Source organism: Rhinoraja longicauda, chromosome 6, assembly GCF_053455715.1.
Source record: "Rhinoraja longicauda isolate Sanriku21f chromosome 6, sRhiLon1.1, whole genome shotgun sequence".
Classification (NCBI taxonomy): Eukaryota; Metazoa; Chordata; class Chondrichthyes; order Rajiformes; family Arhynchobatidae; genus Rhinoraja; species Rhinoraja longicauda.
Window position 1 is genome coordinate 76,732,623 of NC_135958.1, and position 16,919 is coordinate 76,749,541.

A 16,919-nucleotide genomic window follows, 5' to 3' on the forward strand; every position below is an offset into this window, starting at 1 on the left:
ATAGTCGCCACGTAAGGGCACTGACAAAGTTACAAAGTATCCATAGTTTCCACACCAGGTCCCCCCTTATTCCCACCCACCACCCCACCCCCATCACAGCGGTCCCCCCACAGGCCGGGTCCTCCATTGTTCTTCCCCCTCCTTCACGGCGGTTCCCCCACACCGGGTCCTCCATTGTTCTCCCCCCCACCCCCATCACGGCGGCCCCCCCACGCTGGGTCCTCCTTTGTTCCTTCCCTGTAGATGTTCGTGGGTCAAATCTTGGTCGGCATGGGTCGACCAGTTGGGTGGAAGAGCCTGTTTCCATGCTGTATAATTCCGACTTTATGTTGGCGACCCCCTATTTTGAAACAGTGATCTTAATGGTGAGTGTGGACTGGGTGGGTGGGAGGACCTGTTTCCGTGCTATATGACTCTGTAGGATGATAGACATATAATGAGGAGAAATGTCAAGACTGCAGCAACTATTAATAGTTGAGGTGTCCTGTAAATATCACCTTCCACTCAGTGGTGTCAGTCACTCATCATCCTGTCTTCGAGTATTATCTTTATATCAATGGTGTCGCAATTCAGTTCGCGCCATTACACAACGCAGGGTGGTAACAATAATGTCCCTCAGTGATTGCTGCTGGGTGAATGTGTCCTGTGCATGGATGCTTCTATAATGTTTCCTAACGCTGATGGACTAAATGCTTGGTGAGATGAGACAAGATCTGAATCAGCTGAATGGTTTCTTGCACAGCATGAGAGTGCCATTCATAATCAAAGTTGCCTCTCCCAGTCTGCCTTTAGGAAAATAAAATGTGCCTAAAATATGGGAGACCAAGTAAACACGCATATCAATTTGATCTTAAGGGACTGTCGAACTTCTATTTTCAAATTTTAACCATTGGCTGATTAGTTTATTATTGTCACGTGTACCGAGGTAGAGTGAGAAACTTTTTGTGGCGTGCTTTCCAATCAGCAAAAAGACCACACACGATTACAATCAACCCGTGCACAGGTACGGGATAAAGGATATAACGATTACTGCAAGATAAAGTCTGATTAATGATAGGTAGTTCGTAGGTCTCCAATGAGGTAGATGGTAGGTCAGGACTGCTCTCTGGTTGATGATCGGATGGGAACAGCTGGGAAGAAACTGTCCCTGAATCTGGAGGTGTGCGTTTTCAAACCTCTGTACCTCTTGCCTGATGGGAGAGTGGAGAAGAGGGAGTGACCAGGGTGAGTCTGGTCCTTGATTCTGCTGGTGGCCTGATGCTGGCCTTAAGCCTGTGCACTCTTCCTGCCTTCAGCAGTTGCTTACAGTCCAATTGGCTACCCCGCCTGACAGCTAAATTCATCAAGAGACTTAACAAAGAAAACCACGCTAGAAACTAGAGGCATGAAACGTTTCAGAACAAATCAGAGCCGGGACTGATGACGAAGGAAAGATGGAGCCCACAATGGTCCATTGTGGGCTGTGGGCGAGGTGATAAGGAAGGGATATATGGAGGTGAACAGAGGAACTGGCAGGACGACTAGGGTGGGGGAGGGACGGGGGGGGTGGGGGAGGGATGGGGTGGGGGGGGACGGGGTGGGGGAGGGACAGAGAGGGGGAGGGACGGAGAGAAAGGGAATGCAAGGGTTACTTGAAATTAGAGAAATCAATATCCATAGCTGCCCAAGCGAAATATGAGGTGCTGTTCCTCCAATTTGCGTGTGGCCTCACTGTGACAGTGGAGGAGGCCCAGGACAGAGAGATCAATATGGGAGGGGGAGTGAAAATGTTTGGCAACCATAATCAGTAATCTGACAGTGTGACATGACTAAACTGACATCTTGAGTGGAGACTATTAGCTCAGTGAATCCTGGCCTTGTGAAAAATCTTATCTTGGATGAATGTGCCTGTCTCTTTTGAACAAGACAATGATCAGTGAACTATATCATGGAAAATTCCACCGATGAATATATGTTTCTCCATCCTCATACACCTGAAGCACTAGAAATCTTTGCTACCTCTGTGAAAGTGGAGAGACTGTATCCTGTGGTACTCAGGAGTCGGTCAGAGCACTTCAGAAATAAAAGACACGCTGTGCTGGAGTAACTCAGCGGGTCAGGTAGCATCACTGGAGAAATGTGCAGGAAGGAACTGCAGATGATGGTGAAGAAGTCTGAAGAAGGGTCTCGACCCGAAACGTCACCCATTCCTTCTCGCCAGAGATGCTGCCTGACCTGCTGAGTTACTCCAGCATTTAGTATCTATCTCTGGAGAACATGGGTAGGTGACGTTTCAGATCGGGACCCTTCTTCAGTAATTGAGAGCTGTGGGAAGCTGCAAGTGGTTTTACTCACCTGTCTTTCTTTACATGTATGCTTAAAGTTAAAACTCCACAGACAATGAATCATTAAAATGGAAGGTTTTGTCAAGGAACTAACTTTACATTGAGGATTTCTTTTTGCACGATTTATTCTTTTGAACTGGAATATTGAAGGTAATTTCTGAATATTTTCAGTATTCAATGGCAAGTGGTGAAAGGGAAATGTTGACATAGAAATGTATCTGACATCCTAGAAAAACCATGGTTTGCAAAATTGACATTTGTGCTAAACAATTGTGGCTCACATTTCTAGGTGAATTAACACCATTTGCTGGATTTTCAGCCATATTGGTATCTAAAAATAAATAATAATGCTAGTAACCCACAGAAGAACCATTGTAAATGCCCAGAAAAAAAAGCACTTGGAAATTTCTATGCTGTTATGCTTCTTTCTGAGAACATTTTTGTGAAACTTACAAAATTCTTAATGGGTTGGACAGGCTAGATGCAGGAAGATTGTTGCCGATGTTGGGGAAGTCCAGAACAAAGGGTCACAGTTTAAGGATAAGGGGGAAGTCTTTTAGGACCGAGATGAGAACGGTTTTTTTCACACAGAGAGTGGTGAGTCTGTGGAATTCTCTGCCACAGAAGGTAGTTGAGGCCAGTTCATTGGCTATATTTAAGAGGGAGTTAGATGTGGCCCTTGTGGCTAAAGGGATCAGGGGGAATGGAGAGAAGGCAGGTACGGGATACTGAGTTGGATGATCAGCCATGATCATATTGAATGGCGGTGCAGGCTCGAAGGGCTGAATGGCCTACTCCTGCACCTATTTTCTATGTTTCTCTAACATTGAATCCCAGCATTTTTCCCAAGCAATGCATAATTTGCAGTACTGGCAAACATTCCCCTCCTTCTGCCTGTATTCCTTCTTCCAGCTTCACATTTCTTCTATCGATACCATGTAATCTCACACTATCTGTCTTTTCATCTTTGGTCCCTGTCCAACAATCTCTGCCCATCCACCCCCTTCACCTGGATTCACGTATCACTTGCCTGGTTTTGTTCTGCCCCCATCTCTCTCTCCCAGCTTCCTAAACCTTACTACAAACAGTCTGAAGGAGGGTCCCGACCCAAAATGTCACCTATCCACGTTCTCCAGTGATGCTGTCTGACCCACTGAGTTATTCTAGCACCCTGTCTTTTTTTAATTTGCTTCCTTTTCTCCTGCTAAATAATACAATCTGGAATTCCTTAATAGCCTCACAAAGCCTACAAAAATCATGAGAGGTGTAGATCGGGTAGATGCACTGAGTCTGAGTAGGAGAATCGAGAACCAGAGGACATGGGTTTAAGGTGAGGGGGGGGGGGAAGAAGATTTCATGGAAACCTGAGTGGTGACTTTTTCACACAAAGGGTGGTGGGTGTATGGAACGAGTTGCCAGAGGAGGTAGTTGAGGCAGGGACTATTGCAATGTTTAAGAAACATTTAGACAGGTACATGGATAGGACAGGTTTAGAGGGATATGGACCAAACACAGGCAGGTGGGACTAGTGTAGATGGGCCATGTTGGTCGGTGTGGGCAAGTTGGGCTGAAGGGCCTGTTTCCACACTGTATCACTCTATATAATTGAAATGCAGATCTGAACTGACAATGTCATGGATTCAGTCACTGCTCTGTGCTCGTTATCAATGGCCTCTGGTACGAGGGACACTGTTCTGAACTCCACCTTGTGCAAGTGCCAGAGGAAGATGGGTGTGGGTGTCACATTTGCAGTCCAGGCACATATGCTGCAAAGTTTCTGCATGTAAATATCTGAACAAAATGAAATTAGACTTGGCTGTTAATGGCCTTTGTAGGCGAAAAACCTGTTAATATATTTTCTACTTTTAAAGATCAAGTTCTAATTTTAAAGGTTAAGTTCTGGATATTAATTGTTTTCATTCATACATTCATGGGGCGTTTGTGTTGTTGGCCAGGCCATCGTTTATTGCCCATCTCAAATTGCCCTTGAGCTGAGTGGCTTGTTTAGTCAGGTGGGAGGGCAGCAAGGATTTTTTTGATTTTGATTTAGAGATACAGCGCGGAAACAGGCCCTTCGGCCCACCGAGTCCGCGTCGCCCAGCGATCCCCACACATTAACACTAAACTACACACACTAGGGACAATTTTTACATTTACCCAGTCAATTAACCTACATACCTGAACGTCTTTGGAGTGTGGGAGGAAACCGAAGATCTCGGAGAAAACCCACGCAGGTCACGGGGAGAACGTACAAACTCCGTACAGACGGCACCCGTAGTCAGGATCGAACCTGAGTCTCGGCGCTGCATTAGCTGTAAGGCAGCAACTCTACCGCTGCGCCACCGTGCCGCTACTGTGGAGCTCGAGTTATGAAATTGAAAGACTCTTCGTGTCACTTGTTCACTTTACATTATTTGATGCGAATTTCCTTTTGCCGGTTTGTGCCGCTCCTAGTTTCCTTCACACTCATTTTCTCACATTTAGGGGGTTGCCGTTCCTCCCATCTGCCACCAACCCCAAATAGGTCAAACTGACAAAAACGGGGGCGGCACGGTGGAGCGGCAGTAGAGTTGCTGCCTTCCAGCGCCAGAGGGGCCCCGGGTTCGATCCTGGCTACGGGTGCTGTCTGTACGGAGTTTGTACGTTCTCCCTGTGACCGCTGTGGGTTTTCTCCGGGTGCTCCGTTTCCTTCCACACTGCAAAGACTTACAGATTTGTAGATGAACTGTCTTCGGTAAAATTGTAAATTGGCCCTGGTGAGTAGGAGTCAAGTCAAGTCAAGTTTATTTGTCACATGCACATACACGATGTGCAGTGAAATGAAAGTGGCAATGCCTGCGCATTGTGCACAAAAAAGAATTACAGTTACAGCAGGCGGCACGGACTTGGAGGGCCGAAAAGGCCTGTTTCCGGCTGTATATATATGATATGATATGATGATGATATAAATAAAGTTAATACAGTTAATACAGAGAAGACAAAATTTAGTCCCTGGAGTTATAAAAGTTAACAGTCCTGATGGCCTGTGGGAAGAAACTCCGTCTCATCCTCTCCGTTTTCATAGCGTGACAGTGCGAGTGTACGGTCCAATCGCTGGTCGGCGTGGACTCGGTGGGCCAAAGAATCTGTGACATAGCATCTTATGGGGGTTTGGTTTTGCTGGTGAAAGTATACAGATAACTATGTACAAAATAAAAAGTAATGTTGAACCATCTAAGCACGACGACATCTAACATTGATTCTCTAACATTAAATGTGACTGATATATTTCACTACAAGTGTATTGGGCAGAAGTTTTAACTCCGAGCTGATTCCTTCAGGAAAGGTTATCACTTCTAGCAGAAATGCAGAAGACTCGGTAAGATCTGTGGCTTAGCATATTTTGACACCTCACAGATTTGAATTCAAAGCCAGCACAGATGAAAGAGAGAACTTGCATATATGTAGCACTTTTTTAAAACTTTGATGTGCTTCACTCGCGGAGTGACTCAGACTTGAGTTGAGCCTGATTGTTTGGCATAACAGAAGCTTTGTGCTCCTCCTGACGAATGCAATCAATGGTCAAAGAAATGGGTGGATTTTCAAAGCGCCTATTAATGAAACATTTTTTAAAATTTGAGTAAAAATGGAAAGCAGCAGCACAGTGACACATTGGTTCGAATGGCTCATTTCATTGCACCAAAGTTCAGTCTTGGACTTGGATGCTGTCGGTGTGGAGTTTGCATGCTCTCCCTGCACTCAATGGGTTTCAATTAAATGCTCCAGTTTCGTTCCATGTCCCAAAGACATTTGTTGATTAGAAGCCCTGTAAATGTGCCTTTGTGGAGGTACATGGCAGCAGAGTTAGAGAACTAAAAGACATGTGAGGGGCACTATAGGAGGCACTGCCTCAGAAAGGTAGCAGCATCATTAAAGATATACACCACCCTGGCCACACTCTCATTTCACTGCTACTTTTGGGAAAAAGGTATTGGAGTCTGAAAACCATGACCACCAGGTTCAAAAATAGCTTCTTCCCCACAACCATCAGGCTCTTAAACGGTGGCGCGGCGGTAGAGTTGCTAACTTACAGCGAATGCAGCGCCATCGACCCGGGTTCAATCCTGACTGGGGGCGCCGTCTGTACGAGTTTGTACGTTCTCCCCGTGACCTGCGTGGGTTTTCTCCGAGATCTCCGGTTTCGTCCCACAATCCAAAGACGTGCAGGTTTGTAGGTTAGTTGGCTTGGTAAATTGTCCCTGGTGGGCGTAGGATAGTGTTAATGTGCGGGGATCGCTGGTAAGCACGGACCCGGTTGACCGAAGGCCCTGTTTCCACGCTGTATCTCTAAACTAAACTAAACTAAACTACACAATACTAACCTATGAACGATAGGTTGCAGACTAGTGGCTTTTTTTGCACTAGTATCGAATGTATTGAAATTTTGTTTATATATTTTCTGTGTGTACTGTGTTTACTGGCTTGTTCCACTGCTGCAAGTAAGAATATCATTGTTCCTTTGTCAGTACCTGGTCGGGATCTGTAGAGGGAAATGGACAGAGGGAGAGGAGTGGAAAGAGGGGTGGCAAAGAGGAATTAGGAGACTCGGAGTAGGGAGTGGTGGGAGATGACCAGGAGGGGGAGAAGAAAGGAACAGTGATGGGGGTAGTGGGAGAAAGATGTAGGGGGATGAAAAGGAGGGTTGGAGGATTAGAGAATTCATGGTTCATGCCATTGCTACTCAAGCAGAATATGGGTGCTGTTCTTCCAGTTCCTTCCCCTCCATTAGTCTGAAGAAGGGACCTGACCCAAAACATCGTCTGTCCCATTCCCTCCCCAGATGCTGCCTGACCTGCTGAATTCCACCAGTATTTTGTAATTGGATACATAATTGTCTTGATTGTAGGAAGCAGAGGGTGATGATGGATGACATTTGGACAGGTACATGGATAGGAAAGGTTTAGAGGGAAATTAGTTAATTGCAGGCAAGCGGGGCTAGGTTAGATGAGCATCTTGGTCGACATGGACAATTTGGGCTGAAGGGCCTGCTTCTTGCTGTATGACTCCATGACTATGACTTGCCACTTACAGTAAAGTTCAGGAGGATCCCAAAATTGATTCGTACGGGTGTCAGAGGTTATGGGGAGAAGGCAGAAGACTGGAGTTAAGAGGGAGAGATGGATCAGCCATGATTGGATGGCGGAGTGGACTTGACGGGCCGAATGGCCTAATTCTGCTCCTATCACTAATGACCTTATGACCTTAAGTTGGCCACTGTTTCAAGAGACAACACTGGTGGAATGAGGACTTGTTTTGTTGAAACTGGGCACAGATAGTTTGTGTATGCAGGTATATTTTCCTCCCATTATTAGGATTTTGGAGGATCCCAAAATAGTAATGGGTAAAGAATGTTTGTGTCAGTTCCCCCGTTGAGATAGAATCATCAGTCTGCATCTCAGCACCCAGCTGCCAAAGAGTGGAATTGAAGCCTTTTTATTTAATGCTTTGAATCTTGCCTTGCAGAAACAACTTTCAGAACAGATACTTCTGTCGATCATTTTGGTTTTCTCTTCAGTTTTCATAGGTAGCATGTTCTTCCAAAATAATTGGTCCTGTTTCTTTCCAAAATTTTGGAGTCCTCCACATCTTTTTTACCATTAAAATGGAACAGCTAAACATTGCCAATTATTTCCGAGTGATTAAAAAAGAAAATCTTTTGATGCATGAATTTCATCTATTAAAATGTAGGCGTTTTTTTTCCCCGTCGTGTCCCCTCAGGCAACAATGAACGCCCGCCCGCAGCTCATCCTGGACTCTACAAACCTCACACAGTCGGCACCAGCCAGCCCCACCAGTAAGGGAGCACACATTCACCAGGTTGGGTAAGTCGTTGAGTCTGGGATGAAATACCTCTCTAACATTGGGACATACTTGCAGCACGTTGTGCCCGGCAGGTGTTTAGTTTGCTGCGTGCAGGTGCAGCAAATGGGTGACACACCGTCAAGATACATTGAGAATTTAATTTGGGGTGGCGCAGCGGTAGAGTTGCTGCCTTACGGCGCCAGAGACCCGTGTTCCATCCTGATCACGGGCGCTGACTGTACGGAGTTTGTGCGTTCCCCCCGTGACCACGTCGGGTTTCTCCGGGAACCCCGGTTTCCTCCCACATTCCAAAGACGTACAGGTTTGTAGGGTAATTGGCTGCGGTAAAAATTGTAAATTGTCCCCAGCGTGTAGGATGGTGTAAGTGTACGGGGATCACTGGGCGGCGTGGACTCATTGGGCGGAAAGGCCTGCTTCTACATTGTTCCTCTAAACTCAACTAAACAAATTCCTTTTTACCTGTGAGAAAATTCTTGTTGACCATGGACTGTTAAGAAGTCTGAACTGTGTTCTTATTAATGACTTTCAGTCCCATTCATGTACATCCAGTGCAATAGGTATTCAGTGTATGTATTGTACGGGTGTCAGGGGTTATGGGGAGAAGGCAGGAGAATGGGGTTAGAAGGGAGAGATAGATCAGTCATGATTGAATGGCGTAGAAGACTTGATGGGCCGAATGGCCTAATTCTGCTCCTATCGCTTATGACCTTATGACATATTACTGTTTGGAGTCAACAACATTATGAACAATGGAGTTTGAAGCAATTATGTGTAAGAAGGAACTGCAGAAGCTGGTTTACACCGAATATAGACACTAAATGCTGGAGTAACTCAGCGGGACAGGCACCATCCCTGGAGAGAAGGAATAGGTGATGTTTCTGGTCGAGACCCTTTATCAGACGTCTGATGAGTTACTCTGGCATTTTGTGTCTATCTTGAGGCAATTATAGCAGTCCCGTCCATTGGTCAAGATATGAGCAATGGAGTTTTGCAAGATGAAACCTTCAGTGTGGCTGCACTGTACCTGTCAGTCTAATCTCCCTCTGCTGATATTGGAATTCAGATTTTCTCCCTTCTTTCCCAATCCCATTCCCCCCACCTCAATTCTGCCACTTTCCATTGGTGCTTTCTATTTTATGAGGCTGATGAGATTTCATCCAATAACTTTCGCACCTCCACCATTACCTCTTGGCTTCAACATGTTCCCAATGTTGGGGGAGTCCAGAACCAGGGGCCACAGTTTAAGAATAAGGGGTAGGCCATTTAGAACGGAGATGATGAAAAACATTTTCAGTCAGAGAATTGTAAATCTGTGGAATTCACTGCTTCGGAAGGCAGTGGAGGCCAAGTCTCTGAATGCATTCAAGAGAGAGCTAGATAGAGCTCTGAAGGATAGCGGAGTCAGGGGGTATGGGGAGAAGGCAGGAACGGGGTACTGATTGAGAATGATCAGCCATGATCACATTGAATGGTGGTGCTGGCTCGAAGGGCTGAATGGCCTACTCCTGCTCCTATTGTCTTCCTGTCCTTCTGCACATTCTAGATTGGCAGCCATTGTGGCTTCTTATTTCTCCTCCATCTTAGATCCCAGGCTGTCTCTGAAACCCCAGGACATCCAGACACTGCTGCTGCCTAATCTGGGCCTGCACTCTTTCCTGTGCCCTCTGTCATATTCACTGGGGCAAGGAGGATGGTACAGCAGGCATGACTTTGAAGACAGGAAAGTTTCAAGCCTTTGTGCTTCATCTGTGCCAATTTCCACCTGGAAGGAAAGTGGGTGGAAAAAGGAAGATTGTTAGAGAAGCAACAAAACTCGATCAGAAAGTAATTGGAAAGCTGAAGCTCTCTGCTATCTTTCCTTAGGCCATGGAATAGGAAATCCACTGATATTCAATGTGAATTGTGGAGCAGTCTGTCGGCATAACAATGTTCCTCACTAAATCGAGATTTCATGTCAATAGCAAAAAATCCCAAATGAGAGACTTTCCAATTCCAGCTAAATTCAGTAGCTGTTGCCATGTCAAAGGGGGATTTTGATAAATTTGATAAAGAGGGTTTGATAAATTAATATTTTTCTAAAGAGTACTATTTTCTTGTTGCATTAACTGTGCTCTGAATCTAAGCATATGAAAAATTACTTTGCTAAGCCAAATAGTTTCATTAATCTGACACTGTGTGGGTAGAATGATTGATGGTAAAATAAAGTGAATGGCTGCTTATTAATTTAACTTAATTACAACCCTAGGGTATATTTCATTTTAAGAGCAATTATAGCAGCCCCTGTCTTCTAGTCAGGGGGTCCTGTTATTAATCAGTGCTGAAATGGGTTTTTCGTTAACTCTTTATTTTAGGTGAAAATCATGCAATTATGACCATATTTTTCATTGCATTGTACAGTTTATAAGAAAAAAATGCATATGCCAAAAATAGAATTATATCACAAAGTTTAACAAAATGAAAAGCTCACCGTCATAATCCATTATACTGAACAAAAGGCCAAGGCAAATACGATTCAGCCATTGGCGCCATTTCCTTGAGGAATGAAGAATTTTCAGGTTTGCCCCGTTGCCAAGTTCAAATCATCTTTATGGACAAGAGGTGGACCCTATACTCCCCATAACTCTTGACACCCCGTACCAATCACGAAGGCCATCTTTCCATTCTTGGTCCAAATTCAGCAATGTTTCAAAAATGGAAAATGCTGGAAACATTCAACGGGTCAGGCAGCATCTGCGGAAAGAGAAACACCTGTCTGAAAGTTTCTACATCAGAACCCAGTACTTTCTTGATCAGATTTCCACCATCTGAGCTTTTTGATTTTTATGAAATCTTTCATTTGCCAACATATCAATCAATCCACTTCAAAATATATGGATGTAAGGATCTTTGGAAATAAATACACAACAGTGGAGCTATAAAATGCATCAAATCTTTTGCTGGTGCAAGCCTTCAGCCAGTTTTTAACCAAGCAATTCCATGTCAATTTTGTTCTCAATAATTATTTGGCCCATGTCAATAATATAACCAGTTTCTTTGTTCACTGTCTTAACGTTGTCTCCAAAATTTGAAAGGTCTGTTTTATGTCTTAACAATTTTATTTACGTGAAATGCCTGTTAAAATTTTGAGATATTGTGGAGTGATGGCATAAGTACCCAGACTTGTCATGCGATAAACTTCATAAAACCTTAATCCATCCACTTGCTAACATGTTATCCTTTCACTTTTAACACCTGGCTTCACATCCAGCCCACATCAGCAGGGTAAACAAACACATAAATGCTCTCAACCAGCACATTTACTGACCTCCAGTCATCTGGTCTCTCATTAGAGGCCAACAAAAATTCAGATATCTCAGTCAGAGCCCCAGCAGTCTCTCCCCTTGCCTCCCATAATAGCCTAGGGTGAGACTCATCCAGCTATGGGGATTTACAGAACATAGAACAGTGCAGCACAAGAACAAACCCTTCGGCCCACAGCGTCTGTGCTGAACATGATGTCGAGATAAACTAATCTCATCTGCCTGCACACGATCCATGTCCCTCGATAGCTTTCTACGTTACTCCCCTCAAAAAATTACGGGTATCAGTACAACAGTAAATATTCTCACTTTGTGGAGAATCCTGCCTTAATTTTCCGTGTGATTTTCTGTCGCAGAGGATCACCGCCCATACCCAGCACCAGTAGTTCAAGCCTGACCAACGATGTGAGCAAACAGACAGGACCCAGAGATATCTCGGCTGCATCGCGGCAGGGAATAGTTCCCACCATCGCGCTGCCTTACACTCCACATTCTCACCAGTTTTCCAGAACGCGAAAAATGTTCGACAAGGGGCCAGATCAGGTAAGAAACTTGTGGGATAGAAGATTATTCAAATACGGCTGCTCGTTTTTTTTCATAAGTAGATTCTCTCATGTTCAAAATATTCCAAAACCGAGCCAGAAGGGCAGCACGGTGGTGCAGCAGTAGAATTGCTGTCTTCTTGCGCTGGAGACCCGGATTCGATCCTCACCACAGGTGCTGTCTGTGTGGAGTTTGCACGTTCTCCCACTGGGTTTTCACCGGGTGCTCCATTTTCCTCCCACACTCCAAAGACGTACAGGTTTGCGGGTTCATTGGCTCGGATAAGTTGTAAAATTGTCCTAAGTGTGTGTTGGTTAGTGTGCAGGCTGTTTCCACGCTGTATCTCTGAAGTCAGATTATTACCAGACAAGATGTTGACCACAGTTGGCAGCAAAGAAGGATGGGAATGGTGTGCCAAAAGTTTGGTCAGAGAGTGGTTTTAAGTACATCTTGAAAAACAAACATAGTGAGGTTGAAATTTTTAAAAGGTGATTTGCAGAGGTTCGGGCAAGTATCTGGAGGGGTAGTTAACAGGGAAAGTGCTCAAGGGATCAGATTTGGATAGATACAGCAATCTAGAAGGCTTGTGGGGCAGGAAGAGGTCACAGAGAAAAAGTATTCAAGATGTTGAAATAACTTGTCTTCCACTGAATGAAGTGACACAGCCAAAGGGGGAAATGTTAGTAGAAGTGACTTAATGCTCGATGTGTTGTCAGGAAGCCTTTAGAGGGAGAAAGAGATGGAAACACAAAGAACTGCAGATGTTACAATCTTGAGCAAAACACAAAGTACTGGAGGAACTCAGCAGGTCAGGCAGCATCTGTGAAGGAAATGACCAGGTGACATTTTGGGATTGCGACCCTTCTTCAGACTGACGATGTGAAGGGCTGCTGTTTGGGGGGAGGGGGGGGGGGGGTCGATTTCTAAGTGTCATTGATAGATAGAAGAGAGTGCAGAATTTTGAGGTCACCATCAGGAGCATGAAGTACTTGGAGATCCATGGTGTGGAGCCAGCCCAGGGCAGAGAGCAGAGCACTGTCCAGATATGGGGGATATCCTCTCAGTCTGAGGAAGGGTCTCGACCCGAAACCTCACCTGTTCCTTTTCTCCAGAGATGCTGCCTGAGCCACTGAGTTACTCCAGCATTTTGTGTCTATCGTCTGTCTAGATTTGGTGCAAGTTGTGTAAGGACAGTGGCATTTTGGATTAGTTTGAGGATATAGAAGATTGGAGACAGACCAAGGGGACATTGGAATAGTTGAGTCAAAACAAATGGGTTGAACCATGGGAAAAGCTGGATAATGTTGCAGTTTAGTTTAGTTATCGATACAGCACGGAAACAGGCCCTTCAGCCCACTGAGTCCACGCCGACCAACGATCCCCGCACACTAGCACTATACACCAGGGACAATTTGCAATTTTTACAAAGCCAATTAACCTACAAGCCTGTCCATCTTTGGAGTGTGGGAGGAAACCGAAGATCTCGGAGAAAACCCACCCGGTCACGGGGTGAACGTACAATCTCCGCTCGAATCCGTGTCTCTGGCGCTGTAAGGCAACAACTCTACCGCTGCGCCACCGAGCCGCCACGGTCATTGAAGAAGGTTGTCTTTGTGATGAAACGTTAGATCGTTAGTAAGTTCCAGATCTATCTGAGTGGCACCTTCAGTGCTGTGAAATGTTAATGTAAATGAAAAGTGTGACTTGAAGTCACGATCAGCAATGCAAGTGCCACCATAAATCTCGCCCTTCAGTGATTCATCACTGCTCTCCTGTTGAGAACATGCGGCATCTCTGAATCATTTTTTATACTCCTTCAGCTGAGACATTCTTACAATCTTTTACTTTGTGCCATCCATGTGATTGTTTGTTCTAAACTGACAGTGGTTAGGTAATTGAAAATCAAATCACTTATAGATATTATCCATTCTGTCGATAAGTCCCATTCCCACTTGGAAGAATTGCTGGTGCCTAACCAATGCTTCTGTGCAGAGGTAGACCAGACCTTGGTTCAGAGATAAAATTAACTTAAGTGGCACAGCGGTAGACTTGCTGCCTTACAGCGCCAAAGACCCGGGTTGGATCCTGACTTAGGGGGCTATCTGTATGGAGTTTGTACCTTCTACCCGTGACCACGTGGGTTTTCTCCGGGTGCTCCGGTTTCCTCCCGCATACTTAAGACGTGCTGGTTTGTAGGTTAATTGGTTTCTGTAAATTGTCCCTCGTCTGTCGGATAGAACTGGTGTACGGGGATTGTTGGTCGGCTCAGGCTCAGGCTCGGTGGGCCGAAGGGCCTGTTTCCTCACTGTATCTGTAAAAACGAAACTAAACTTGTCAAAATGAGAGTGTGTACTGTGTACTGCCTAGGTGAGATCTGTTGTATAATTGTACTGGGTTGCATGCAAAACAAAGCATTTCACTGTACCTGGTACATGTGACAATAAAGCATCATTGAAGTCAAAACACAAAGTCAGGACAAATGTTAAAACAATCAATGCAGGTATAGAATGGCATTAAAACTTGTTTTACCTTTCCAGACTGTTGAAGATTCAGAGGACGGGGTTGGACACAAAAATCTCATATCCACAACTATGCAAACAGGGTTCTGTGATTGGAGCGCAAAATATTTTGCACAGCCTGTGATGAAGGTACTTTATCACTTACTAATTAAAATTGATTTCTGATATAGTTGTTAGCAAATCAATTTAACTATCATGATACTAAAATGAACTTTTTTTCTGGTAAAAAGAAACCTCATCCAGCTCAAAGAGACTGTTTCCTTTCTGATATGCATAGAAAGGAACTGCAGATGCTGGTTTATACCAAAGGTAGACACAAAGTGCTGGAGTAACTCAGCGGGTCGGGCCCTTCTCCCCTCCAGTTCCCTCCCCTTTACTTGCTGCCTGAAGAAGGGTCCTGACCAGAAACGTCACCCATCCTTTTTCTCCAGTGATGCTGCCTGACCCGTTGAGTTGCTCCAGCACTTTGTATCTATTTCCCTTTCAGATACTTGTGTTCTCGTGGCCTTGAAAACCTTGGAGCTCAAGTTGGGTCCATTAACAACTTGCAATCAGTTACATCTGTTCAAGATTTATCGTGATATGTTGCTGAGCTCCTGCGGCGGTGATTTTTGTGAATTATTTCACGGGTTGGAACCTTGAAAACCATTTTACAAAAATGCCCTGAGTAGTTTGTGTCCTTCACAGCAGTATGATACAGAGGAGTTGCTACATGTACAAACTTCATTGTTCTGTTGCCAGTACGTATAACAATTAAACCCTCTTGACTCTCCTGACTGGAGTGAATTAAAATGGAGAGAGCTGAGACTGAACTATTGACATCTGAACTAAAGGCATTGACTGAACTAAAGGCATCTGTCCCGAAAGCTAGAAATGCATTTTAGCTGAAGTGACTGTTGTGATATTGCCTGGGACTACTTTGTGTATCCCAAGGACTACTTTGTTTGCATGTGCAGGAATGCGTATATAAGAGGTTGGTGTGATTGGGTGGTCACTCTGGATCCAGATGACCACGGAATAAACAGCCTGGAGTTGAGCTCCAGCATTGTAACCTTTTATACACGTGTACTTGTGGTCCGTCCAGAGTCACTAAAGGTACAACAGGTACCGGACCACGAAGTACAACAGTGACAACGTAAATTAATTCCTGGTAGGAGTTTGAAAGTTGGTGTGTGAGTACTGTCTCCCAGTTCATTCCATTGTTATCCAAGCACTATCCCCACTGCTTACATTCAATAACTTCGAAAGGGTTATTACTCCAGTATGGAGACCAAATCTTACTCTATCCCCACCCTTTGGCAAAGGGTATTTATGACTCAGCTGGTTCATTTATCCTTTTGGAATGATCTGAATGATCATCATTTCCGCTTCTTGTCCTTAATCCTCCTTAAAAATTCCCAGGGTTTCTACTTTATATGACAGAAACCTTTAACATGAAGAAAAGTTCTATCATCTCAGTTTTCAAGTTTCTTCTTATTTCTCTCCTCTTTAGCTCCTACTTCCCTCCCCTTTGATGAATGTATCATTATCATCATCAGTGCAAGAAAATAACTGCAGATGCTGGTACAAATCGAAGGTATTTATTTCACAAAATGCTGGAGTAACTCAGCAGGACAGGCAGCATCTCAGGAGAGAAGGAATAGGTGACGTTTCAGGTCGAGACCCTTCTTCAGATCATTTACCTCCGATCTTTTCACCAGCATACATTTTCCAATCTGTAAACCTTTCATTCTGTCTCAGGCTTTAGACAACAGGGATTACCTTCAGTCTGAAGAAGGGTCTCGACCCGAAACGTCACCCATTCCTTCTCTCCCGAGATGCTGCCTGTCCCGCTGAGTTACTCCAGCATTTTGTGTCTACCAGGGATTACCTTTATGGATCTTCTGAAATTTCACTCGGGTTTGAATGCGTCCCTTGCAAAAATATTGAACCTGGTCATTCTCTGAAGGAACACGCTCTCCACCATCTGAGCACAAGACTCCACAAGTCGACATGCTTTAGTGTTCTTTACTCACTGTCTGCAGAGCTACTTTCAGTCAGAGAGTGGTGAAGGTGTGGAATTCTCTGCCTCAGAAGGCAGTGGAGGCCAGTTCGTTGGATGCTTTCAAGAGAGAGCTGGATAGAGCTCTTAAGGATAGCGGAGTGAGGGGGTATGGGGAGAAGGCAGGAACGGGGTACTGATTGAGAGTGATCAGCCATGATCGCATTGAATGGCGGTGCTGGCTCGAAGGGCTGAATGCCCTACTCCTGCACCTATTGTCTATTGTCTATTCTGAGACCTATACCCTTGATTTTAGCAAGAATCTATTCACATGAAACTTTGTCCAATGTCTTCAGAAAGTCATGATGTAACGCATAAGCGTTATTTCTTT

The 16,919-nt window shown here is 44.7% G+C and overlaps 1 protein-coding gene across 3 annotated transcripts in view; it reads left to right on the top strand.

Moving 5' to 3' along the window:
* Nucleotides 1-16,919, top strand: part of rptor (regulatory associated protein of MTOR, complex 1) — a 328,096-nt gene that overhangs the window by 233,147 nt on the left and 78,030 nt on the right. For 2 of the 3 annotated variants that reach the window (XM_078401378.1, XM_078401376.1), the window contains exons 22-24: nucleotides 8,052-8,185; nucleotides 11,842-12,028; nucleotides 14,566-14,676. In XM_078401378.1, coding sequence (XP_078257504.1) covers nucleotides 8,052-8,185; nucleotides 11,842-12,028; nucleotides 14,566-14,676 — 432 coding nt within the window. The remainder of the gene's footprint in view (nucleotides 1-8,051; nucleotides 8,186-11,841; nucleotides 12,029-14,565; nucleotides 14,677-16,919) is intronic. The other variant, XM_078401377.1, reaches the window with a different exon arrangement.